The sequence below is a fragment of the Gavialis gangeticus genome, unplaced genomic scaffold (assembly GCF_001723915.1).
Source record: "Gavialis gangeticus isolate Ggan-Ray unplaced genomic scaffold, GavGan_comp1, whole genome shotgun sequence".
Classification (NCBI taxonomy): domain Eukaryota; kingdom Metazoa; phylum Chordata; order Crocodylia; family Gavialidae; genus Gavialis; species Gavialis gangeticus.
Window position 1 is genome coordinate 13,241,874 of NW_017729033.1, and position 27,110 is coordinate 13,268,983.

Here is a 27,110-nt window from a genome sequence, read left to right on the forward strand (position 1 = left end):
ACACCCCCGGGGGAGGCACAGGGTGGGGGGGTATGTGCTCCCCACCCCTCCGATTTGTGCATGGGCCAAGGGTGGGCTGGGGGCTGCACCGACCTCTTCCTGGCAGGGGGCCTGGGCCAGGGCTGTATTTAGGGCAGGCAGTGACAGCACTGGGAGGGGGGGACCATGGGGTGTGCTGTGGCCACCCCAAAATTCCTCGTAGTCCCCCCTGCCAATGCTGCTGCCTACCCTGAGCACAGCTCCAGCCCAGCCCCCACTCCAGGAAGAGGCTGGCCCAGCCCCTGGCCCTGAGCCTGCAGCAGGCAGCCCCCTGTGCACAAATCTAGGGGGCATATAGCCCCTATCCCTCTGCCGGGGGGTGTGTGCAGTAGCAGGAACCACGCACAGCTCTGTCCCACGCCCTGCCCTGCCTCTGTCCCACTCCCTCCCTCACTCTGGGGATCTCAGTCTGCCCCCCCACCATGCCCTTTTCCCACTCCCCTCCACAGACTTACCGGTCGGACGCTGCTCTCCAATCTGCTGGGCTTCATCTTGGCAATCAGATCGGTATCGGCTTATATGGCTAGTTTATAATTGACAATTGGTATCAACCAAAAAAATATTTATTGGTGCACCCCTAGATGTAAGGCTTGTTTCCATAGTAGAGGTTTAGTTGTAGCTAATTTTGGGTCAGCTGGGAAATAGGTTTGTATGTATAAATCTGAGCACTCAACTCATAGGAACTTGTTCCAGGACATAAATATTGGAATAAATACTTGTGGAGTGCCCAGACAAGTAGCTAGATTTGCTGACTGCTGTTAGTTGACAGTCTGTTAACTGGAGTTTAAAATAATAATACTAATAATAATTCTAACGTGGACTTGCCTGAGGGGGAGTAGGCAGCCTTCTAAACACCTGCTTACCAAGCTGATGCTTGTGCTCAGGCTCACATCTCCTCACCCCAGCAATTTTGTGTAGTGCTGTGCTTGCCTGGCTCTCTGGAAAAATAAAGAAAACTAACCCTGGAAAGCAGAGATGCACCTATACATCGGTCTCATACCGTGTTGGCACTGATATAAGGAAAATCGACATAATCAGAATTTTTTGGCTGATGTGGCTGGTAGTGTCGCCGATAAATGCCACATGCATACATGCAGTTGCAGGGCAGCACACAGATGGTCAGAGTGCTGAAGATGGGATCAGGGCACCTGCATGGTAGGGGCATCTGCAAGTGTGGTGCAGGGAGGCACTTGCAAGGTGGGCTGTCCAGGGGTTCATGGCTTGCACTGGTATGGCCCACACAGCATGCAGCCCTCACTGGTGTGATCGGTGCATCCTGTGGTCCCCAGCTCCTTAGTTAACATTGGCAGTCAAGGATGATTGTCTTGTCTGTGGATCTGAGGGTGGCTGACAAAGCCAATACGGGATCGACAGGTTCTATTGCAACTTGGGCATGTGTTTCCATGTGGGGTGGATGGCTCTGTATTCCTGATTAAGTCTGTGGCAGTGTTTCTTCCACTCCTGCTTCTTCCACTCCTGCTTTTCTGTGTCCTGTTGTCATTGTGAGGTTTCAGAATACTGAGATCCTTGAAGTAGAGTCTTCGTCTATTTGGAGCAGTCCTGGACGATAGCCTCTCGTGAGTTGATGCTGATGATGCATTTTTTTCAAGTTTTTGAAGCGCTTTCTCTGCCCTCCTCTTGAGCATACACTTTGACCGAGCTGGGAGAAAAGAACTAGCTTTAGGAATCGGAGCCGGACATCTGAATGACACGGCTGGTCCAGCAAAGTTGATATCCATGCTCACGGTATCTGCTTGTTGATGCATTTGTCTGTTGGCTGCTTAGTGGGACAGCCCTGGATTTAAAAATCCCTAAGGGGTATGTCCTTGAACGAATGCCAGTGTCGGAATCAGTAGGACAACTATTGAAGAAGATATGTCAGAAAGTCGCCTACAAGAGCAGATCGTCCCTGTTGCTGATCACTTCCAGCAGAAAATGTGGAATGCTGCTAGAAATGTATTTCTTCCAGTCTTGGTTTTGCTGCTGTGGTTTTCTCTACACTTATCTTACTGCCCATAAAGGTTGCTTAAGGGAAGGAAAGACAAGCAGAGAGCAATCATGAAATAATGGGTTTTCATCTAAATCCTGTAACTGAAAACTGCCAAATTTCTCTGAAAATCCTGCAAAACTATCTGAGCCTCCACATACATGAATCTCCCTTCCTCTTCTTCTAGATGCACATTTTAAATTTGTTCCAATGCTGCAGGTTTCATAAACAGTAGCTTGTTTTTGTTTGATAGGGCTTATGTGGTGCTGGCCACTGAGGAACACCAGGCACATTAGCTTCGGTGGCTGTCAAAGGCCTGATTCTGATGTTTTCACTCCGTGAGCAATGCTTTCTATGGGACTGCTTCAAACACATTCCGTTGCACTTGCTCCACTAGAATTGTTTTCTGCAACTCCAAGCTTGGTTACTGGAATAAGTTCTATTTGGATAAGTACTGATCTGCTGCATTTGCACATCAGAGCAGTTGTTCCATTCAGTGGGCCAACTGGAGTCCCTTTCCAGGTCTGAATGTATTATATATGTACTCATGTGTACATCTTCTAAACTGGACAGAGAAGTCGTCTTGGAGTTCCTGCATGGCATGCGGAGCACGTACGTAACTCTGTCAGAGGCTTGTTTCCTAGGGAAAGGGGTGTGATGTCTTTCTAAAGAGCTTATTTTGTGAATATGCTTTAAAAACCTACCTACAAATCTCACTTCTTAAAAATGGGTCAGTTCAATGATATCTGCTTTCTTTTCTTTTTTAGGTAAATGAATGGTCACTGAAGATGAGGAAAGAAATGAGAGTGATAGACAGACAGATTCGAGGTTTGTATCTTCACATCTTTTCCCTTTCTCTATCAGTTCCTATGAAAATGCCAGAAAAGCACCCTTGGACTTCTCAGGAACTTTAATCTATACATTCTAGATATAGAAATGAAAAATTGGATGAAAAGTCTAAACCTGCTCTTAGGATCACATACAGACTTGGTGTAAGCATTTGAAACCCCTCTGGAAGTCTGTATGGGGACGATGTTTCAGAATTACTTAAGTCTCATACACTTTCAATACAAGTAACACTCCTAAGTCCCATTTGGTAGTGACTTGATTTTTAGGGCCTAAGTTGCTTGGGCACTTCTGAAAACTTTAGTTTAGGTAAAACTATCCAGGAACCTCAGCTATGTAGGTCATATATTTTAGGTGAAGCAAGCGTGCAATGGTGTACAGCAAATATAAAAATCAAGTGTAATTTACCTGTCATTTGAGGAAGTGGCAAACAGGAGGGTGTAAGATAAGGAGCAAGGTCTTGCTTCCAGTAATCCAGGGGAGTTTTCTATTGGCTTCAGTGGGTGCAGCATTAGGCCCTCTATGTAGTCAGAAAAGGGAAAGGTGCTTGGTCTTGAACTATGTTGGTATATTTTCTGATTTGTTTATTTCTCTCCACCTTCCCAGCAGCTGGAAAGTGGCAGAACTGAGCTGTTCACCAGGGTTTTCTCTGGGGCCATATTGGCAGAGGACTTTCTGTATTGGCTTTTGGTTACTTAATGTTTGTTTTTTATATGTCCAGTTCCTATTTAATCTCTTGGCAAGTCCAGATGGTGCACATGTGCAGTTTGTGGCACCTCAAAGCTGTTTGAGGCACTGCAAACTGCACACAGTGCACGTGCACCCATTCACCATACTGCAGATTAGCAGCATGGTGTCAAAATTTGACACTAGGAGATCTCGGTGTCCAAAAAAAAAAAAACTGCCACCAAAAAAAGCAGCGTAGTGCACGTGGCATCAGTGTGCACTATCAGAAATGGAGCCTGGCTGTCCAGAGCCACGCTCTGACTGCTGGCCAAGCTCCGTACAGCCAGATCAGTGCTGCTGATATCCTGGGACACCCGCCAGTCCCCAGGTAGGGCTGCTGGGGCAAAGGAGTTAGCCCTAACCTTTATCCCACCCAGTACAATTTGGCACGCACCAGAGTGTGCATGCAGGGGCGTGCCCTGGGGCAAAAAGCAGTAGGACAAATATGTGCTGCTGCTATTCATGCTGTGGGAAATGTGCACACTTGTCTGGATGTACCCTCTGTGCCCATCTGTAAAATGGGGACAGTCTGTCTACCTTATAGGAGCGCTGAGACTTTCTTATGTTCATAAAGTGCTTTGACTTCCATATGTATCGGATGCTATTCTTAAATTTAAACAAGTATGTCAGACGAGACTAATCCTATCTGCAAATTGTATGTTAGAGTTTATGCATGTTAACAAGAGTAAACTGGGTACATCATTGTTCTTGGTGATCACATTTACAAAGCTTTGTTTCATCTCAGTTTTAGAAGGGTTTTAGTATTTCACTTGATGCAGCAGTAAGGGATTAGTCTACATAGTTTACATAGCAGACAGATTGATGCAAGGAGATCAGACTGTCAGAACTTTTTTTTTTAATGTCATTTTAAAGTATACAGCCTTGCCTTGTGTATGTTGAATCCAGGTAAGTAAGGTTACTTGGGATCTAATCATGGAAACATCTAGCTGTCAGAAGCTGAAGCTGGAATGCAACAAAATGAGAGGCCTGTAAGACGGATGCATTTTATACACATATCAATGCAGCAGCCTGCTGTTAGGAAGCCAATATAGTATGTCATTCAAAGTGTCTTCCTTCAAGCCTTCATTCTGGGTCAGACCTAGCCCTTGAGGGCACTCCATTCAGAGTACATTGCTGTTTTGTGTAAGAACTGGGCCCCATCCATCATTTTCTGTTGACATGCCATGCTAATTGTGTCTGGATGTAGCAGCCATTGACCCAACATTTTACTGGGTGTGCTTGAGTCACTAGAACAGTTGGCTTCAGATTCTAATGTACTAATACCCTGTTTCATACCATCTGTTATTGGATTGTTCTTGTTTTGATGATGCTTTTTGTTTGGTATGATTTGGTTTTGATAACCAGAATGTTGTTTCAAATTTTCCTGCATGTTCAGATAAATGGACTGCATCCTATTCTGACTGTGATGATATTCATTAATGTAGGAGCAGTGTAGGACCTAGTCCTGCCAAGAACATTTTAACCAAACAGCTTGAATTTCCAGCACCCAACAGCTGCAACACGATCCCTTTTAACAGTTCGTTCATGCATGCAAGGCACAGCTCTGTCCTCAAACCAGCAGCCATGGAAGAGCTACCAGTGAACTGTCTTTGGCTCACTGGTGGGCTTTTAGTATTACCTTCCAAAGACTGAGTTCACCACTTCTGTGGCACTCTCCCTTCTTGTGATTGCTAGCAGTCCCTTGTGTAACAACACTGTCCATATATAAAAGCTGTCAGTTGCTAGATCATGGCAGCTTGTTGTGTATTAAAATTATACAGGGCTGTGCAAAACCTGGAAAACGCATGTCAGACTTCAGCGACAAAACCATTAAAATTGTTAGCTCCTGAGCAGAATGTGATCAGCTCAGTCAGTGTTTCTTTGTTGCTTAAAGCCAATGACTAACTTGCAGGAAAAAAGAATATTTCATTTTTGTAGTATCTTGCCTTCTAGCACCTCAGTTCCATTTTAAAAATGCAAGCTAAGCCTCTCGATGCAACTGTGAATAAGGACACCTGTCTCCCAACAGACTGGGAAACGGGCATGAGGAAAGTTAGGTTTATTGGACAGAAAGGAACCTCCAGGACTGTCCAACACCCTGCATGATACAGGATCTGCTGTTCCTGAGCAGCAGTTTCTGTTGTCCTACTGTTCTGTTCTAGTCCTGTTTGGATCTTAACCAGTTTCTCAGCATCTCTAAAATGCCGTGTCCAGAACTGGACACAGTGGAGGCCTCCCCAGTGCTGAATAGTCGGTCACCTTGCTTATGTAGCAAACCACTGGCACAGCTGCATGGGAAAGCTGGGAATAAGATCTGTCTCTTCTGATCATCCTTTTACACTTATTCTAATTCATCTTCCCTTAGTGAAGAACATTCATACAGTTAAATTGTCTTTGCCTTTAAACCAGGTGAGTTATACCTACTGTAAAAATAGAGACCTATTGGCGCTCCTGGCCTCCTAAAAGGTCAGTGAGGAAGGCTTTGTGTAAAATGGATTAATCTTGGCATTTCCTGCACAATGTAAGGGATTTGTCTTCACTACATTAAACACTGTTATGGGCACTTAGAGTCCCTGCCCCAGTGTCCTAGAAAGTACAGAGTCATTTATAATATCTAGACAGCTCCCAGTCGCTTACAAGCATATGTTCCTTGTGGCTAACAGAATGAAAACAACACTAAGCCAGACATTTCTGAAGGAGATTATTCGTTTTTGAAGAGAGAATGCTTTTGGTCCCTGTGGATTGGCTGAGCCTGATGTCTTAGAACATCTCTCATCAAATGACATTTGGAGAATGACTCACCCGAAGTAAAAGTTTCATTAACTCCCACGCGAGAATCTGCATTGATGTCTCCGTTCCAACTGAGCCTGTGCCAGAAGTGCAGAACCCTACTTTGATGGATGGATTGTCACAGTCTGCCAGCCCCAGACTCCCATCAGGGTAAAATTCTTCCCCTCTGCAGAGCAAGGAGCTTGTTGCAACACTAAAAATCACAAGAAACATTTGTTTTGAACTTAGTTTCTTTGCAAGGGATTTCATTGAATCCTCTTTGCCGCAGTGTATGCTTAGACCTTCAAACAGATGTAAGGATTCAGCGGGTGCAGGCTCTTGTAAGCTAGTTTTTCAACCATCCTCCTGGAATGGACACATCCTGGGTCAAGAGAACAGAGCTGCACCAGCTTATCCCCTTGTTGTTTCTTGTGCATGTCTCAACGTGTGGCTCTCTTCTTTGGGTCCACTGTTTATGGCGTGTTTTCTTGCTGTGCATAGTCACAGTTATCTCCTCACCTAGTTTAAATCTTCTGTACATTTTACTTGAGTCAAATCCTTTCCTTTAAAAAGGAGAGGCCTGGCTTTATGTCAGAAAGCTTGTGAATTCCACTGTATCTCGATTCCAAAATACAATGATTGGAATCTATTTAGTACAGATTTCATTCCATGTAGTACGTGGACTTCTTCATGTACAGTACATTTACATCAAAGACTGGGTGCAAAGCTAGAGACCGAATCGGGTTTGAGGCAGCCACTCACACTTTCCTCAATCAATAAATCAATCGTTTGGTGCTTCCAGGGTAGAGGCTTTCCCTAGATAATACCATGTTGTCCCTGACTCCGAGAGTGATTTCTAAATGCAAAAAAAGTCAAAGTGTACCAGCTGCAAAATAATATTGCTTCTAAGACCTTGACACATGATGTGTGGACATCAGTGTAAACTGACTTGCACCAGTGAGGGGAAAAAAAGGCAGACACAGAGTATACTCTTTATGAGAATCCATTGCTGAATTATCTAAGGGGGAGTATACACCAGTATTGGCATTACATGTCTTCAGTTATCCCAAGTTAGTCATTTGTTCAATGCAGCTAGGCTATTACCTCCCTAAGTCGGTAATCAATGTTGTAACAGTGTCTACTGCAGCAGCAACTCAGGGATAATTGGTCATCTGTCTGCTCTGGGTCCCATGTAATCTGATGTAAATGACACCGTGTGAACATATTGTGTGTCTGGGTCCCAAGCTCTGTTAAATTGTGATGAAACAGTATAACCTGGAAGCCAGATGCAAAGATTAATTACTTAATGAACTATATATAAAAAAAAAAAGTGAATGATTGTTCTGCAAGATGGAGTGAAGAGATTGGTTAGTACCTGCAGAGTGTACTGAGACCCTGGACCATGTGTTTACAGGTGCATGAACATGCGGTTTAAATCAGGGCCGGGCAATTATTTCGGGGGGGAAGGCCGCTTACTGAGTTTTGGCAAGCCATCGAGGGCCGCATGACAGGCAGCTGGGGGTAGTTAACTATTATTTTCTAAAAATTTTTAAGAGGCCCGGCAGGCCAGATAGAATGGCCTGGCGGGCCACATGTGGCCTGCTGGCTGCATTTTGCCCACCCTTGGTCTAAATATACAAGCACCTTCAGCTTCTTTGAACGAGAGGAGCAGGGTGGATCTGTAATAGGCACCGTGGGCAGCTTTAGGCATCTTTGTGTCCTCACCTCTCATCACGGTGTCTGAGCATCTTCGACAAATGCCTTGCCTAACCCACAAACTAATTGGAAGGACGCAAATGTCAGGGTTTTTCCTAAATTCATAGATTGTAAAGCCGGAAGAGACCCGAGGAGATCATCGGGTCCAGCCCCCTGCACCAAGCAGGAAAGACAGCTGGGGGTCAGGTGACCCCAGCAAGGTGACTGTCCAGTCTCCTCTTGAAGATTTCCAGGGTAGGCGATTGCACCACGTCTGGAGGAAGCCTATCCCTGACCATGAAGAAGTTTTTGCTAATGTTGAGCCTGAATCGGTCTTCCAGGAGTTCGTGGAATATATTAAAGATGCTAATGGGAGTAACAGAGTTATTGTGTGAGAGGTGTGCCAGCAGGTGGATTTAGCATTTAGTTTTGAATGCCTGAAGCTGGCAGCCATCTACTTCACCCACCAGTGAGTTCCTTGCTGTCTGTTCAGCTCCTGGGAGCCTTTTTTCTCCTGTAGTTGTTTATCTATTTGGCAGCCTTTTTCTTTCTTTCTTTTTTTTTTCCTGTGGAGTGAAGCAGTTGTGCGAGGTCATCACAAAAGGCTGATCTCATAGGAAGCTGGGGCCAGTATTACACAAGGGCTTTGGAAATCAGGAAAACAACCTGAACCTGGAGTGTGAGAGGAAGCCAGAGCAAAGACTGGTGAATCGGAGTGATAAATTCCTGGCAATCTATGTTGATTTAGGAAGGCCAGCTGTGGTTTCAGAACCAGATTTAGCTTTCTTTAGAACCGTGGTTCTCAACCTCATTGGACTTGAGGCACCCCTCCATAATGATTTTGAACTGAGTGATACTGAAACTTAAAAACTATTTTATATAGTGCAGTGCTTGCCTCCTTGCAGAGGGGCTGGGCAGTGCAGTTGGGGGATCAGTCAGGCAAGGATGGGCGTGAGCCAGCACTTATCTGCTTATCTCCTCACACCTTCTGGCACTCCAGGGTGATGCAACACCCTGGTTGAGAATCTGGGTTTTGGGAAGCTGACTTTAATTGGTAAATAGGGAGAGCTTTAGTAACTGAGCCTTGATGCCCAGAATCCCTGGATCTATCTGGATACAATCCTGTGTCTGGCTATAGGCAGAAATGAGCGCTTCTTGCTAGCACAGCTGTTTGGGGACCTGAATTACCATGCCGTGCCTTAGCAAGCAGCAGGTCTTCAAAAGAGTTTGGCAGTGACTTTCTTTGGGTGGGAGTTGTAATGGAGGAGGCAAGCATTTTCAAAATGCTCTTTCTTAGCAGAATCATTTCTGCCTTTTCAGGTGGGAGCTGATCTTAGCCAAGTACTGATGGTGTGACTGACTGCAAGGGAAATTATAGAGTTGGAAATTGTACACAGATTTCACTCTTGGAACTTAAGTAACTATTCTGTTGGCGGTGCATGAGCCAAACATACATCAATGGCTGGCTTGATTCTTTAACGAGGGCTGGTATTGGAGTGGAAAGTGCTGTTATATTAACTTCGAAAGTGGATGCTCCACTGAGTAACAAGCATCTGCTCCAAAACTTTAGCAATTCCTGACTGTTGTCCATGTTTGCTTTTATTCTGATCCAGATATCCAGAGAGAAGAGGAGAAGGTGAAGCGGTCAATAAAAGATGCTGCCAAAAAGGGTCAAAAAGACGTGTGCGTAGTTTTGGCCAAGGAGATGATCCGCTCTCGGAAGGCTGTGAGCAAACTCTACGCGTCCAAAGCACACATGAACTCTGTTCTCATGGGGATGAAGAACCAGCTTGGTGAGAACTTCTTTTTGAACCTCAGTGAAATTACTGTTCCTTAGGCTAACTGCAGAGGTGAGGCTTGACACGCGCGCATGGAAGAACAGGACCAAACCCTGCCAGAATTTGGGAAAAGGTTGTATATTTGGATCCATGTCTACTTGACTCCAAGCCTAAAAACCATATTTATACCTGAATCATCTGCTCTGCCATGGGAGTTTTTTCTCTAGTGATGCTCAGTAGTTTTCATACCTGGCATGAATACCATTGATAGTGAATGCCCCCGTATCCCTGTACCACTCTGCAATAAGGGCTTGTTTAAGTTCTGTTATGGTCAGTTCTGGCAGGCTCTGTGGACGAAGTTTAGTTCATTCAGAAAAGCTTCCTGCATCTTATAAATAACTGGGTCTGAAGCAAGAGTCATGTGGACTGTAGTGCTTGAGGAAGGATATGATTTTATTATATAAAATTAGGGAGCAGAGGAAGAATTTTTCCACTTTGAACCTGGACTGATCACTTATTCCATGCCACCCCTCTGCCTGGGCCCTCTCTCTCCCCTGCCCCCTCCTTTGCCCAAACCCTTGCTGTCCATATTCAAATCTGTCTTGAGTATGCTTTCTGCAAGGTCTTTGATCACTCTCCATATTCCAGCTCCAGTAGCAATGAAGAAAAAAGGGATTTAGGGAAGACTTGTAAGGGGCTGCCTGATGAGAGGAGCTCTGCAATGCAGATATCTTTCTTTTTTTTTTTCCTTTCGATAAACCTCCTTGGGTCCACAAAGAACCATAGGATCATGACTCATCAGAACTGTTTGTCTGGTCTGCCTGTGTCAGTTCCACAGGGGAGGAAAAGAGAAATGGAAGCGTGAGGAAAAGCAGAGTCAAGGACAGCACAGGTATACAAGCAGCCTGCAGAAAGAATGGCTGATCAGTGACCTAGGAAACCTGAGGGGCAAAGTTGGACTGCAGGGAAAGGACTGGGGTAGGGAACCATGATATTAGCTGACAGTTTGTGAGAAGAGTTGAGCCAGGAAGTGTGACTGCATAGTGGGGCCAGGGAGACAGCATCAGAAGTCATAAAAGCAACATAAGGTGCAGACAGAAGTGGCAATTTTCTCTTGATCTGGCCCCCTGAAAGTGCTCTACAGCCATGACCAAACAAGTGCACTGCTGCAGAGCACTTTTAAAAGGACCCAATCCCAGCGCTGGAGGATAGTGCAGGTAGATTGGAGCCCCCCCACCTCAGGAGCTCCAATTCACCCATTCCCCCAACTCCAGCATGCCTGGGGAAGCCCCAGAACAAGCTCCCTCCCCTGCCTTCTACCCCTCCCATCCAGACAGCACCAGAGCTGGGAGGGGAGGGGCAGAGCTAGGGTAGAGACACTGCAGAGACAGCCTCTTCAAATTGGAGCAATCCTCCAACAGCTAATGTCTTTTGGCTCAGAAGGATCCTTCTTAACTCATGGCACTTTCTGCAAAGCATCATGAGTTTAGAACAGGGAGCTGCATTTCTGTCTGTACCGATAGATGGTGATGCAGTTGCTGGCTGCTCTGGATGTCTGGCTTGTACACAAGATAGTGGCTGTTACTTGCATTTTAAATTTCTTCAGAGTACTTTGTGCAGAGTGGATGCTAATGGGTGTCTGTGTTTGACAGTGAGATTGTTGTGGGGTCTGGGATGGCTTGGCTACAAGGTTAGTAAAGCAAACCCTGGAGTCAATTTCAGAACGTGCAATTTTAATATTTATTTTATCCATTCAAGTACCGTAGTGAATTGATCTGAACTGTCAGTATGGTAAATCAGGAGACTAAAATTGGTCAGTGCGTCATGGTATAGTGGGACTTAAATTTTTCATTTGGGACAAAATTAAAGGCAATCTTTGCTGCAGCATTGCTACAGATACTTTTTCCTGGTGTTAATAGGAATATTATAGCCAGCACTTTATCATCAAAGGAGTAAAAAAAAAAGGAAGTTGGGATTCATAGCTGGTACTTCTGTTAGATTGCTTTTGGTTTGAACAGCCCTTGAGTGTCAGTGAAACCAAGATTTGTGCCATTACTGTAGCATCTTCTTAGTAATCTGGGCTAACATTAAACACATTTACATGGTATGAACAGCAGTACATGCAGTACACTGGCCTCTCTATAGAGGATTGTCACTTCTTCGCGCCTCTTAAAGTTGAAGTCTTGCAACAATTTTTCATTCAGAATTTGACATTCAGGCAACTGCAAGTACCAGTAAAGAAATGCACTTGAGGTGCTTCAGAGAAACTATGTTGTGGTGGGTAGTTAAATTAGCCACCACAAAGAATACCGATAAAGCCACTGTAGCATGCAAGCTGGTCCAGCTTCTTGTTGAAAAAGTAGGTAATTGCCAATCATTTGGTTCAGTAATAACTTTCTGTAGTAGAAGTCAGGCTGGCCTGACTTCCTTGTGAAGGGTCGCAGTGACCTCCGTAGGACTTCTAGGTCTCTGAGAATGTCAGACTTTAGAGAGAACTTCACAGGAAATCAAGACAGCTGATTTTTGCGAGCAGTCAGGTCCCATGGAGATGTTGCAGGGCTCACTACCTGCACAGAAGCCTCAGAGGCTTCCCACCTGAGAAGAACAAGCAGGAGCTGGGCTTTATGCCTTCCTCTTCTAAAGTAGGTACCAGTGGGGTCAAATCTGTCCTGCCACAGCTTTGGTAGTAGCTTTTGGGGAAACTTGTCAGTGGTGCTCATCATCTCAGCAGTACTTCAATAGAAGTTCTTCAGGTCTCTCAGAAATGGGTGAGAGCAGGAGCTGCATCTCCTCCCTCTATATAGCAGCCAACCTTAAGCATAAAGATGATTGAGTAAATGGGCATTTCATTTCTTAATACTTACTTAGACTACAAAGGGAGAAGGATTTGTACGGGACTTGTGTTCTGCCAGAGGTAGGCCTCATTAAGAAGTTTTTCGTGTTTTCTGTTCCAGCTGTTCTGAGAGTCGCAGGCTCATTACAGAAGAGCACGGAAGTCATGAAAGCCATGCAGAATCTAATAAAAATCCCTGAGATTCAGGCCACAATGAGAGAATTATCCAAAGAAATGATGAAGGTAAGATCTGTAAGGCAAGTGCTAAACTTCATCAACAACTGAGATATTTCAAAGGAGTGGCCAGCCCACAAGTAATGGCAGTAGCCTGTGTGTGTGGCACACAGCAGACTGGGGAGGGAGCAGGGAAATTGGGTGGGGGGCTGAAAATAGAGCACCAGATCAGACATGAGAAGGGGATTGGAGTGGTGCTTGGGGAGGGCAGGAGGTTGGCTGCCCCTGTTCTAGCATCTAGACACTGCAAACACATGGGAAGGCTGCCTGTGCCTCAGAGCTTATGTTGTAGATAGGGGAGACAGTAGAAGAGAAGAGGTGACATGGTGGTGAAACCAGCTGGGAATTTTTCATCTGTTAAATTTTTACAAATGATTGTGTCAGTTCAGCAGAAACGGACACTTTGCAGGGAGGTCCCTGTGTGGGCAAAGCTCTATTGAGGAACGTGGCTCAGGTCTGCAATGAGATTTCTGCTGGAGGAATGGACTGATGTCTACCCTAGCATAGCTGATAGTCCAGAGGTTGGGAATTCACTTGGGATGTAGGGGCCAGGTTCAAATCCATGAGATGAATCAGGCAGACTTTGAGCCTTTCTCTCTCGCATATTGGGTATGTGCTCTAATTACTGGGCTGCTGGGTGTTTTAGAGCAGTGTGTGCCTCCTCCTGATGTACGATGGGAAACTTTCTAAAATTCTCAACTGTGTATGGGGTGAGAAAACTATCTTCTTCATTTACTGCCATTAAAGGGAGACTGGGGTTAAAAGGAAAGATTTTGAAGCAGTTCTTTTCCTGTGTTCATACTTTAGACTTCACTATTCAGAACACTGTTGCACAATGCCATGCCCAAGCGATCTTATCTTTTCTTTTCTTCTTTTCCGAAAGCATTTGACTTTGTGTTGTACTTGGAACAGTTTTGCAGTTTAGGTCACAAACCCTAAAAGGGGTTTATAATTTATACTTACACATTTCTCTTGTTCCCTGTGGAATTAATAATACACAAAGAAAATCTGAGACTCTCATTAACGAATCAGTAACATACAGCGGAGCACTGAAACCTTTCAGAACCTATCAGTTAAGAGTTAAACATTATTAATTGTTCAGCAGTACAGCTAATAGTAGCTGCATGTTTGAGTAATACAGTGAATAACTTCAGTTTGCCTCTTCTGCCTTTTGGTTGTCCTTTGTCCCACTGGTACAAGGACAAACAAACCTTGTTTTTTTGGCAGGGGAAACACTTGAGAGCTGGGTGTATGTTTAAAGTAACAAAAGAAACAAATTCTGCTACATGGTAACCTCATGGGGAACTCTGGAAATCATAAGCATTGTGAATGGATGGTGCAATAGAGGACAGTGCCCTTGCTCTAGCAGGCTGCTCTAGGGAGCGAAGCTTAAGTTCCCCAGTGAGTCTGACTGCCATAGACCTACTCTGGAGCCAGGAGAGTAACTCAGCTTTCTTGAGGGTCCTGTTCTCCAACTGGGCTTGACTAATTCCCAGAGATGAACATACTGCTCCTGTTACTCTTCAGGCAGGTATAATAGAGGAAATGTTAGAGGACACCTTTGAAAGTATGGAAGACCAAGAGGAAATGGAAGAGGAGGCAGAGATGGAAATTGATAAAATCCTGTTTGAGATCACAGCTGGTAAGTGTATGCGCTTTGTGTGTGTGTGTGGGTCCAAAATAGCGCACAAATGCCTGAAGTGGCAGAAGGTAGGTGCCAAAGTCTCCACGAGCGGTCAACAAAAGCAGTTTTTATGTGTAGGTGCTCCCCCACCAACCCCTGCATCCACCTGCAAGTTGCTTAGTGCTAAAAGTTCTGCTACCAGGCATGTCCAGAGGTACCACCAGCTATTTGGGATTGACTGTGCAGCTAGGAACGCAGTACTCATGGATCTGGAGGGTGTCAAAATGGAGCCTGATCCTGTAGCTCAGCAACACAGACATGTCCCTGGGAAGATTCTGAATTGTTCCCTGCTCCTGAGGATGTTTCTGAAGCTTATTAAGCAGGGACCAAACCCCACAACTAGCAACAGCTCTTCCTAGTGACGTGGACTTCATCAGAGCTATGCAGGCAGGCTCACATTTGTTTATGCTCTGTGCATCTTTCCAGGCTCAGCAAGGCTACGGGGGTGGCATCTGGTTAGCGTGTTCTCTCTGAATAGGCTGGTTTGAAGGCCCTTAAAAGCAGAGGGCCTGGAACTGAGGTCACCCATTTCCTGGGCATGTGCTGTAACCTTTAGGCTATTACATGAAAGACAAGTGCCCCCATCCTCTCTGCAGCCAAGTAATTTCCTGTCACTTTTTGTCTTTGATGTTTAGAAAGCCACTCTGTATCAGCGTCCCACAAGTATTGGCTCACGGCTGTAGGTAGATGCTGGAGGCCAGGAGAGAGAGGGCTTCATATGTTCTTCTCGTAAGGGCTAGTAAACCTGGGCAGGCCGTAGGCCCCCCTAATGACCAGGTGTATGTGGTCAGTAGCAAGTGGCTGGCTCAGTGGCATGCTCTTACCTCCTCGCTCTAGGAGGTCCATACTTAGTTATCACTGGCTGACTGCACATTTTATAGGTACAAAAGTAACTTCTCAAGCAGCTGTTACTTACTTGATACATGCAGATGAGCAACTGTGACCACACACTCAAAGCTTCCTTCTCTGGCTTGTTCACAGGGGCCTTGGGTAAAGCGCCTAGTAAAGTTACAGATGCTCTTCCAGAACCTGAACCCATGGGTGCTGCCGCCGCCGCTGTTGAGGAGGAGGAAGATATTGAAGCAATGCAGTCACGCTTGGCTACGCTCCGGAGCTAGATTCCTGGGTACAGACTGACTTTTGGTTTGCTCTGGAATGTTCTATCCATGTACGGCTTTATATGTGAAAGTACCTTCTGTAATATACTTTTTCCACCCCCCTGGGTTTGTATTCTATAAGAAATTATTTTTACCATTTTTCTGTTAAACCTGTGAGAGGGTGTGGGGAAATGGAGGTGGAGCTGTGATGTCCTGTATGATTTTCAAGAGAAAAACCCTGAAATATGTTCTTTGCATCAAGTAGCATCTTCCCCCTAACAAAGCACTTTCATTGGCTTAAATCTGCTGCCCAAACCACTTGATGTTATCAAGTCTGTACATTTTTTTCCTGAAACACTACAAGCACGTTTATTAAAATGTGTGCTTTTTAATCCTTGCCTCTTGAATCTGCTTTGACCTTGCATTGCTGTTTTAAAAACCATGCTGTGCCCTATTTTGTTAAAGCTGGGAAAAGTCGTCCAGAAAGGAAAGTCTAGTCTTCTTACAACATCCTTCCTCCAAGGCTCACAAAGCATTTCATCCTAATCCTAAACTAATCCTCCCAGCAGTCACAATGATTACATTGTAGATAGCCCTGCTGCAGAGAAACCAGGAAAATAAGACTTCGTTGGGTGAATAGCCATAGAAGCAGTCACTCCCCCCCCTTCACACTGTTTAAAGTTTGCAGTGCTCCCCACTCTTCCCAGAGTGCTCTCCAGTACACCCCTTCCAGGACTACTAACCCCGGTAGGTCACAGGGGGAGCTATCTAGACACAGATGGTAAAAACTCTCGTGTCAGTAGCCTGGGGAGCTATTTCTCTTCCTTGTTCATGAATGGTTGTGAAGGTTCCCCTAGCTGTAGGGATTTGGTCTTTCCCCACCAAGTGCCATGACTCTTCAGCAGGGAGTAAGGACAGTGGCTAAAAAAATAGGAGTCAGGCTTTCCAATTTTATGATTCCCACCACTTAAAGTTACTCAGCTACATGTAATCCAGGCCAGTTGGTACTCTCTAAAAGCAGGCATAAAGAGTTGAGACAAGTTTCCTCTATTCAAGATGTAGAGTGATTGTTAGCTGGTCTCCCTTAGCAATAGCCTGCTCGCTAGGATACCTCACATTAGGCATGATCCTTTGGGATGGGTTGTTCATGGCCACTGCACTTCTCCATAGAAAACCATGCATTCAGCCCCCTACAGTGCTCTTGGTCCTTGTGCCTTCTACCTACTTAATGGATGTAGGGCATCCCCAGAACATCCCTTAGTTCTGGAAAGAGCATGGTTACTGTAGCCATAGTTTCTTCAAGTGCTTGTGCACATGTACACCACAAAGGATTCCAGAGACGGGGTGGGAGATAAAAGTTTACCTGACCAAGGGATGACAGCCCTGCCAAGATCAGCTCCAGCTCTCAGTGCTGCTCATCAGGTTTATCAGATGCTCTCCATCTCCACAAGCAGGAGCTGTACTAGTCTACAGCCCTCAAGAAAAGCAAACCTCATGGTCCTTTAGATCCTCTCTCAAAAACACCACAAGTACCCAAAAGCTTGCAATTAAATATTTTTTTTTGCAAAAATCTAGCTGGTCTAATAAAAGATATCGCCTCTACCATGAGTTCTGATGTATACATATGGGTGTCTAAAGTCTAATATAGCTTTTCACCCTGTCTGGAAGTCACTGTAGACAGCTTGGTGCTTCTGAGGTAAAAGACTGCCTTGTGTACAAGTGGGGTGCAATTCAAAACTTTCCTCTCTAGAAGTTGGCTTGGGAAAGACAAACAAATACCAGTAGATGTAAGCACTTGGCTTGGGGGGTGGGGTGGGAATCAGATTACCAGGGGCTGGATGGTCTCATGGCTAGGCTGTTGCTACAGGAGAAAGCGCTGGAGCACCTACAGTTTCTTCCACTCACTTAACAGATGCCGCTAAAAAAAAAAAAAAAGCCCAACAAGGAGAGCTCAAGAAAGTGAAAGCCTTGTCTGGAGATACTCATTCCCATTTGTTCCAACTTGCCAAATAGGAGTTAAAAACTGTGTATTTTCCTTCTCTACACTGAGGATGCCTAATGCAAAAAAAAAAAAAAAAAAAAACAATGCACTCAAAACTAGAAGTGATCTGGAGCAGGACAGGAAATTCAGCTCCCTCTAGAAGGCAAAGACCATAGAGCCAGCACTGGAGTAAGAGGCCTTGGTCTTTCGATTCAAGTAAGACAAAGTAAAGCGGCCCAATGAACTCCAGTTAAAAACACACACAAATGAGACTATAAGAGTGAGGTTATACTGAAGTTGGTTCCCTAGACTTCAGTTCAAAGCTCTTTTCCTTTGAAGAATGCCAAGTAGCAGTTTCTACCCTGGAAAACTCTGTGTGCTTACAAGGGTGTAAAGTTCAAAATCACATGGAAATCACTTTGCAGAGAGGCTGAGAAAGAAACAATCTTTCAGTTCTACCTAGGAGTTGTATGGAGACCCTTCCACTATTAGGAACCAAGAATCAGAGAAGGCCACAAACACTAGTTTAAGCTGGGACATCAACATTTCAAACAGAGGCATTTTTACTGAAAAGGGCATTTAACATTTAGAAATTTAAATATATTTAACTAACAATGGTTAATCTCCATTCCATGTTAATATACAAGAGCTCAATGCTAGTTCTACATTAATGTAACACTTAAGAACTCTATTCTCAGTACACTTAAGTGCAGGTTGGTTATTAAATCAAACAGCTTCATACTTCTTTCTAGTGCCCCTCCCCCCAACATAAATTTTAAAACCAAGTTTGATCTTTACAATATATCTCGACTGATTAACATTGTTCAAACATAAATCTGGAATAGTCTCCAACATAAATTCTATAGGAGGTATTTTTGTACAGCTTGGAGAGTAGCTCCATATAAAGTTCAATTGCAACTGAGCATTCACAGTCTGGCACAGTCCGCAAATATTTCTACATATACATCTCTCGGGTTTGTAAACATTAGAAGAATACACAGAACAAAGTACCGCGATCTGCTGGTACTGCTGAAAGGAAGATGAGGTAACATTCATATCATCTCAGTCCACAGAGGTCCTGATGGAGTAGTTTAAAACAGCTGCCAGTTTCATAGTGCATGGTTAAGGCTTGTCACATTATGGCCTACTGAGGCTGGATTCATTAGCTCTCAGTATCCCAACTGCATCCTTAACAGCGTGGTATATGACATTCTTCACCTAGCAGGAAAAAAAGTCATCTTTAAAACTGCAGAGATGATCTATATCAATTTGAAGAATTCTAGCCAGAGAGAGTCCTTGAGACAGTAAAAATGTTCTCTTCCCCCCACATGGCTTCTACCTGCTCAATGGTTCTACTGACTAAATTCAGAGAAATTCACTTAAAATTACCCCAAATAAAGGAGATAGCCAATTGTTAAAAGCCAAGTGGCCCCCAAGCCTATCACTGTATGCAAGCATGGTGAGAGAGGTAGTTAGGAGTTCAGGGAAGTTGTATTCTGTTAAAGCAAAACAAAGACATGTGGCAAAAAGTGCCAAAACCATTTAAAAGAATTTAAGAGGTTTATAAACCATTTACTAAAGTTACAGGTAATTGCCACTAGGGTCATTCTTCAAAACATGGTCACTTACAAATCAATTGAAGCATGAAAAACACAGGAGTTTTAATCCTCCTTTAGGTGCAACCCAAATATTGCATGGCTATTGACATCAACCAACCAGATTAAAAAGTTATTTAACCAGTTAAAAAAAAAGAAAAGAAAAGCAGGAGGGGGCAAAGGGGAAGGGTTACCTGCAGTTTATCTTCATGGTTCGTATGTGTATGGGACAGATATCTGAATTCCTGAGTGAGCCAGAAGCAATGTTTGACATGTTCTGGAGAAACGAAGTCTTCTGCTACTTTAATACAACTGTACAGATTATGAACCTGAGAAAAAAAAAAAAGAGAGAGCTATTAGCCATGAGCAAAGCCTATGAAGACAGCAAATCTGAAAGTGCCATTTGTCCTTGCCTGATGAGGAGCTCCTGCTGGAATGAAAACTACATCTCCCAGAAACTGTACGATAGCCCAGCCTTGAACTCCGTACTCCTGATGAAGACGTTTCCTCAGAGATCGGTCCAAGTACCAACTCTGGTCATGAATGGGATCGTGATCTACAGGATTCTCTTGACCTTGTTCTTCCGAGACCTGAAAAGGACAGTGACCCACCCAAAAGATGTTATGCACTGTATCAAATATCCATTTGTTATATTATGTACACACCCCTAAGCCAGACAATGGAACAATAACCAAAACCGTATGAATCAACAATGCAGGGTAGGATTCCTTCCATCACACTTGAAGATTTCTAAAGACAACAGCATAGCTTTATAGGCATGCCTGTTCCCACAGGCTAGTTAACTAATCAAAAGTAAAAGATTCCACACTTGACTAACTGATCTTCCCACCCTCCTGCGAAGAAGGCAATTATCCCCAGTTAACAACTGAGAAGTAGAAATAGAGGAATGAACTGGATTTGCCTGGGGCAGAGGCAGCCCACGTTGGAAACAGGACTGGAATTTGGTAATGCTATAGCCCAGTACAGCACGCAGCTCCTTGTCTTGTCATACAAATGTTTAAAGAGGGATGGATAAATGAACCTTGAAAATGTTCATTTAAGTCAAAAGTTGAAAACTTTGTTACTGTTAACCTCCCACGCTGATTTAGTATCTTGATTTGCCACTATTGCTTAAACATAGCTGGTGTACTGTTCTCCTCTCGACTTTCAGGAACTATTCTACCTTTTGCCTTTAAAACTTTCTGTGGACTTAATTTATCCTGCCATGTGGGTTTGGTCTCCAATTCCCCCCATCCCCTCACCCCCAAAGCCACTCCAACAATCCATCTACCAATAACTTATTTTCTACTCCTTCAGACATTTCAAAGTTTCTAGGGTCGGAAGGGACCTGAACAGATTATTGGGTCTGACCCCCTGCCCTGGGCAGGAATGAGCACTGGGATCATAATACCCCAGCCAGATATCTATCCAACCTAGTCACTCTTGACACCCTTTCAGTTCCTGTGACATTGGATGTGTTATTTAAGGCCAGAAGTAGGCCTCGTGACAATTTAGTCTGACTTCCTACATAACTCAGGCCATAAGAGTGGTGTGAATTTCTCCAGGTCTAGTAACTCTGGTTGAGTGAAAGCATTTCCTTTTTAAATGACAATTTTCATTTAAAGGTTCCCAGTGATGCAGAATCTCCCACAACCCGGGTTTAATTGTTTCAGTGGTTGACTTTAGATGTAAATCAGAAAAATGCTAAAAAGATACAAACTTTATATTTTTTTTTTTAAATGTCACTTCCAAACCTCCCCTTTTCTCCCCTCAAAAATGTTCTGAAGCCAGACATCACTGGGGTTCTCACATCACTGAAATTCTGGCTGATCCCAGACAGATTTCAAAACCTGCCTGGTTCCTTGCATCCTGCATACCTAGTTCTCTGCTGCCTGCCTGACCGGCTTCAAGTCAAGAGACTCAGACTTCTAGAGCCTGCAGCTTCAGCTGCCTGCTGGAGGGGACTGCCCTGAAGCAGGAGCTTGAGTCCCTTTCACGGAGAAATCTAAACTATTTGGGTTTGGCTCTCAGGTGGACTGAAGCATGATTTCAACATGTAGAAGTCTTCCATAGGACAGAATCCTCCCCCCCCCCACTTCTGGGCTCCTCAATGAAAATTATGCCTTATTTCTAACCGTAGAGCTTTGGTCTCTGGATTTTGTTATGCTGTTGCCTGCTTGACTGGAGAGCCCTCTTACCAAGAGTGATATGTGCGCACCAGTTCAGTTACTCTGTAACCTTCTCTTTGATAAACTAAATAGTGGGAACTTAAAAGAGCTCATGCTTTCCAGTCTTTCACCCTTCTGTGGCTCTTCTCTGTACCCTCCCCAGTCTTTTCACACCCTTCTTCAAGTGCTGACACCAGAATGGAGAGTAGCACCACAGCATTTCAACCAGGGCCAAATACAGAGATACAACCACCTCAATAACCTTAGTTGGTTTTCTCCTTTATTCATACAAAAAGAGAACCCAGGGAACTTCAGACCAGTTAGTCTCACCTTCAATACCTGGAAAGTTACTGAAGCATATTATAAAAGAAATCCATTTGCAAGCATCTGAAGGAAAGGTTGATCATGAGCAGCCCGCATGGATTTACTAAGAACAAGTTGTACCAAATAAGACTTGATCTCTTTTGACAAAATAAATTACTTGAGTCAATGAAGAGAGTGCAGTGGATATAGTGCATCTGAACTTCAGCAAGGCTTTTGACAAGTCTCACACAATCTTCTTATAAACGAATCGGAGAAACGTGAGCTGGACAAGTCTACTATAAGGCAGATAAACAACCTGGCTCAATAGCGAAGTGCAATTATAGACAGATCCATGTCAGAATGGCAGGTTTCAAGTGGAGTCCCCCAGGGTTCTCTCCAGTGCCCAGTGCTGTTCAATATGTCTATTAATTATTTAGATGCCAGAATAGATTGCTTCTTGAGCACATTTACAGACAACGTGGAACTGGGAAGGGCTGTGAACATGCTGGAAGACAGAAGTTCAATTCAGAAGGATCTTGACAGACTGGAGAGCTGGGCTGGAGCTAACAGGATGAAGTTTAATGCTGACAAATGCAAGGTGTCAAAAAATACGAATACACAGTAGGTGCCACTTGGCTGGATGGCAGCACTATGGAGAAGGATCTAGGAGTTATGGTTGATACAGTTTCATATTGAGTCTACAAATGTTATGTAGCTGTAAAAAAAGGCAAATGCCAGTTTTGGGATGCATTAACAGAAGTATGAAGTGCAAGACGTGGGAGGTGATAATGCCTCTTTACAGTAGATAAGGCCTAAACAGTACCAAGTATTACGTGCAACTTTGAGCTCCACATTTTTAAAAGGATGTGGAGAAGTTAGAGCAGGTCCATAGGTGGGTGACAAAAAATGATAAAGGATGTGGAAGGCATATGAGATGTCAAAGTGCTTTTCCACAAGCTGAACATGCCTAAGAGGGGACATGATAATCTTCAAATATCTGAAGGGCTGCCATAAAGAGGAAAAGCACCTTTGGTCTCTTGCTGCAGAGAACAGGACAGGGGCCAATAGCTTGAAGCTGCACCAAAGTAGGTTTAGACTGGATATCAGGAAAAACTTCTCTGTTAGAACAGAAAGACAGTGGAATAGACTGCCTAGCAAAGTTGTGGCATCTCCATCACAGGATGCATCCAAGAGAAGGTTGGACAAGCAATGATCTACAAGTGGCTATGCCTATGCTCTACTATGGGCATCTTCTGGGTTTTGTTGTTCGCTGCCTGGGGCTGGTAAGGAATTTCCCCCCTCCTGCTGCTACAAGCGTCAGGGGGTGGGGGTTTTTACCTTCCTCAGAGGCATTGGGTGTTGGCTGCAGCCAGGGCTGAAGACTGACAGGGATGTGCCAATGCTGCTGCTGGGACTAAAACTTGGAGGTTCCTGGCTAGAGAGGGTCTGCTCACGGTCAGCTCAAATGCCATAACTGGGATCAGGAAGTAACTTTATCCCACAGTCAGACTGGTACAGACCGGGATTTTTGCCTTCCTCCTTAGCAGGAGGTATGGCCATCTTCCTTGGATCTCTCAAGCATATTTTAACAACCTTTACAGCAGGAGGACATTGGCCACTGTTGTCCCTATACCTTTACCTATGGCAAGTCAAGGTGTTATGTCCTGCGGTTGTGTCAGGATTCACTATGGTTTTGCTACTATGTTAGACAATGAATTTGTATAGAATAGCTTGGATAGGAATTATCCAGCATCAGGGAGCAAATTGGCTCCTGTTCCTGCCTGAGGCAGGGGGTCAGACCTGATGATCTGTTTAGGTCCCTTCCGACCCCAAGTACTACTATGCTATGACCTCTGGGGGTCCTCCTTCCAGCTCTACTTTTCTCTGATAAGGTTTGCATTAGCCCAAAGTATTGCACAGCAGAAGCTCATGTTCAGAACTTTATCCACAAGCCCTTTCCAGCATTGCTACTTGTCCTCCAGCCTACAAACATAAGAACACAAAACTGGAATGGTGATCCTGGGGGAGGTGATCCTCCCCCTCTATGCCGCACTGGTCAGGCCGCAGCTGGAGTACTGCGTCCAGTTCTGGGCGCCGCACTTTAAGAGGGATGTGGACAGCATCGAGAGGGTCCAGAGGAGGGCCACTTGTATGATCAAGGGACAGCAGGGTAGGTCCTATGAGGAAAGGTTGCGGGACCTGAACCTGTTCAGCCTTCAAAAGAGAAGGCTGAGGGGGGATCTTGTGGCCTGTTATAAACTGGTTGGGGGGGGGAATCAGCAGGCGCTGGGGGAGTCCCTGTTCCCCCGAGCGCCGCAAGGAGTGACCAGGAACAATGGTCACAAGCTGGCGGAGGGAAGGTTTAAGTTGGACATCAGGAGGCGCTACTTCACGGTCAGGGCGGCTAGAGTCTGCAACCGGCTTCCAAGTGAGGTGGTGCAGGCTCCCACCCTGGGGGTTTTTAAGAGGAGGTTGGAAGACCACCTTACTGGGGTCATTTGACCCCAGTGCTCTTCCGGCCATGGCAGGGGGTCGGACTAGATGATCTGCTCAGGTCCCTTCCGACCCTAGAAACTATAACTAACAATGAAACTATAAAAAACTATGAAACTATGGAAAGTGTTCCTCCTCCCAAAATCGTCATACAACCCCCTGCATCTGCAGGTAAATCAACTGTCCAGAAGAGTCCACAAGAATATTTACTGCAAACTCATTGGTACACCACACCCACAAATCAGCACATTGTGCATGTGTGCAGCATTTATAAATTTAAAAAAAAATCTACATGGTTTTAAAGAAAAGAAGATAATGCTTTCCCAATGCAGTAGCAGAAAATTGATATGGAGTAAAGAATGTAGGCCATATTTAGCCTAGGCGCATTACTGTACTTTTAGCTGTGCTGAAATTCTGCATTTCCAGCAACAGACTCATTGTTCCGTGGAACATTTTATCTGACCTTTTTCAGGAATTCCCGGATCTTCTCTGTATCTTTGGCAGCATAAATGTGCCACAGAGCTCCAGGTTTCTCTCGGCTTTCAGTAAAGCGCTTAATTGTCAACTCATCCGAGTCACCGTCTTGTATGGTTTTAAGTACTTCTGTCAGAGATGAGAGACAGACAGAATAGACACACTTACCACAAGGGCTCTGCTTCCTGCCACACATGACCCCAATGAACAAAAGTTTTACCTTCTTCCTGATTAACCTGCCCTCTGGGTATGCCCACATAAACCATAACATTGGCTGCATCCGAGACATCTAAATGGAGGTTTGTTGTGCCATATTTTCTATCTTCTGGAGTTATTAAACCTGAAAAGTTGAAGCAAATGAAATGGATCAGTGAGCCAAGAAAGAAGCATGCACCACAGAAAGCAGCACTATTTGAAAAGCCAGGGTAGGCATTTAGAGTACATTTAACCTGACTGAAGCATTACAAAAGGTTTCCAGTACCCCGACTGAAGTGTCGCCCCACTATCGACTTATAAAATGCAGTTTCAGAATTGGCTTACAGCCTACCACATTGTAGCCGTTTGCATCCACAGCTAACTTTGCTATGGCATACAGAAGTCAGGCACAAGATGTGCCAGGACAGTGTTTCTACAGTTATGTAGGCAGGGGAAATTCACCAAGCTCAGCCAAACAAGCCACAGCTGCTTCACGCAGGAGTAATGCCACATCTGCAAGGCATCATGTGCTGATTAATTAGCATAGCAGAAGGTTGACTGATGCAGTCACTCAGCAGTGCTAATTAGCCTGCCCACAGTGCCTTGTGGAGCCACTGCTTCGAAATTAAAAGGCTGCCTTGCCTGCAGAAGTTGCAGTGTGCTTCAGAGCTGCTGCTAGACATGATTAATTCCCTGTATAGATGAGATCTGTGATGATTCAGACTGATCTAATTCTCAGGCAATCCCTGTTCACGCTGCATAAGGCATTTGAACTATCAACAATCATATTAAAAATAAATAAGAGTCAAGCATCCAACAGAAGCATGCTTGAAAAATAAACTCTTCTATTCTTCAAGCTCCTGCATGCACATGGATGAAGATCCGAAAAGATTTCAGGGAGAGTTAAAAGGAAGATATGGATCAAAGAAAGAGATCCTGAAAGACGAAGCAGAAGTAGCACAGAGCTGTGGGACAGTAACAAAGTACATAGATAATATATTGGAAGTGCAGCAGACTGAGTTCATGAATTACAGGACAAGTGTTACTAGCTTAAATGCAAGACAATAGAAGATCTACACAAAGCATATTCAACTAACTATTTCCGAGAATTGCTGGGGCTCCCAACCAAACAATTTATTCCCTTGGTCAGTTCACCAAGATCACAAGGGCTCTACATCAGTAGCTCCCAACCTTTTTTTGCTGTGACCTTAAATCCAGGTCGTGACCCCCGCCCCCGACTCACTCATGCCTGGTGGTGCCAGCAGAGCCCAGGCCAGGCTGGGATTGTGAGGGGCAGCAGCAGTGCGAGTTGGATGGACCGTGCACTGGGGGAGCCCTGCAGGCAGGAGGGGTGGAGTGAGGGGCAGACCCCCGCAACCCTGATTTGGGTTGTGCCCCAAGGTTAGGAGCCTCTGCTCTACTTAATTCTGAAGGTAGTACTTGCTAGAACACAGAAAGTGCAGGCTACAGAATTAAAAAAAAAATATTGCTTACCATATGCATTGTACATTTTAGGACCCAAATCTGGTCGAACAAAATAGTTAGGAAGTCTCGAGGCAAGGTTGAGTTTGCCGCCCCTTCTAGTGTATTCTGGCAATGGAATGTTATTCATCAAGTCATCAAATCTGCAACAGAACAAATACAATTCATGCTAAATAACAACATGGAAAGCCACAGGCCAAATAAAAAAAAAAGAGGGAAAGAAAATGTTTACTGTAATCAAAGTCTTGCGTTACCACGTATAGGGTCTCTTTACATGAGCACAGAGACTGCTCCAATGTGCCAGAATTCTCAATTAATCAAGTCTGCTTGAGCATGGCAATTGCTGCTCCCCAGCAGCCCCCTGCATCAGCATCCCCATGCTCATTGAACGAGCTTTAGTTGAAATGCCCCACTGCCATTTTTAAGTGCAGGGACACTGATGCAGGAGATGTGGCAATGCTTTAATTAGAGTGGCTCTTGGAGCTGCTCTAATTAAAGTACCACCCTCCCCACCTCTGGGAGGAGTGTGTAAGAGTGCCCAGTTATCCATGTCTAACAACAAAAGAAAAGGACAAACAAGACATGAGAATGAGACAGATGTAATAGCTGGATTTAGTACATTAATTGTTCTACTGAAATATGCTGAAGCCTCTCATGTCAACTATTTGTCCAATTTTCTAAATGCATGTAATTTTCGTGAAGACTTCTCAAATTTAACCCAGTTTAGGTTT

The 27,110-nt window shown here is 44.5% G+C and overlaps 2 protein-coding genes and 1 long non-coding RNA gene across 4 annotated transcripts in view; 2 read left to right on the plus strand and 1 right to left on the minus strand.

The window, feature by feature from the left end:
• LOC109303872 (charged multivesicular body protein 3) overlaps window positions 1-16,077 on the plus strand; it is a 51,558-nt gene extending 35,481 nt beyond the window's left edge. For both annotated transcript variants that reach the window (XM_019526226.1, XM_019526224.1), the window contains 5 exons: window positions 2,794-2,854; window positions 9,676-9,855; window positions 12,795-12,916; window positions 14,435-14,549; window positions 15,573-16,077. In XM_019526226.1, the coding sequence (XP_019381771.1) occupies window positions 2,794-2,854; window positions 9,676-9,855; window positions 12,795-12,916; window positions 14,435-14,549; window positions 15,573-15,709 (615 nt within the window). In that variant the 3' untranslated portion in view covers window positions 15,710-16,077. The remainder of the gene's footprint in view (window positions 1-2,793; window positions 2,855-9,675; window positions 9,856-12,794; window positions 12,917-14,434; window positions 14,550-15,572) is intronic.
• A 2,131-nt stretch (window positions 16,078-18,208) lies between these two features.
• KDM3A (lysine demethylase 3A) overlaps window positions 18,209-27,110 on the minus strand; it is a 54,923-nt gene continuing 46,021 nt past the window's right edge. Inside the window, exons 21-26 of the mRNA XM_019526449.1 lie at window positions 26,392-26,522; window positions 24,923-25,042; window positions 24,692-24,831; window positions 19,678-19,854; window positions 19,459-19,593; window positions 18,209-18,887 (exon numbers count right to left, since the gene is read on the minus strand). Coding sequence (XP_019381994.1) covers window positions 18,807-18,887; window positions 19,459-19,593; window positions 19,678-19,854; window positions 24,692-24,831; window positions 24,923-25,042; window positions 26,392-26,522 — 784 coding nt within the window. The 3' untranslated portion in view covers window positions 18,209-18,806. The remainder of the gene's footprint in view (window positions 18,888-19,458; window positions 19,594-19,677; window positions 19,855-24,691; window positions 24,832-24,922; window positions 25,043-26,391; window positions 26,523-27,110) is intronic.
• On the plus strand, window positions 23,573-24,505 carry LOC109304004. The gene is made up of 2 exons (XR_002099276.1): window positions 23,573-23,748; window positions 24,356-24,505. It is a non-coding gene; the product is annotated as an uncharacterized LOC109304004 (long non-coding RNA).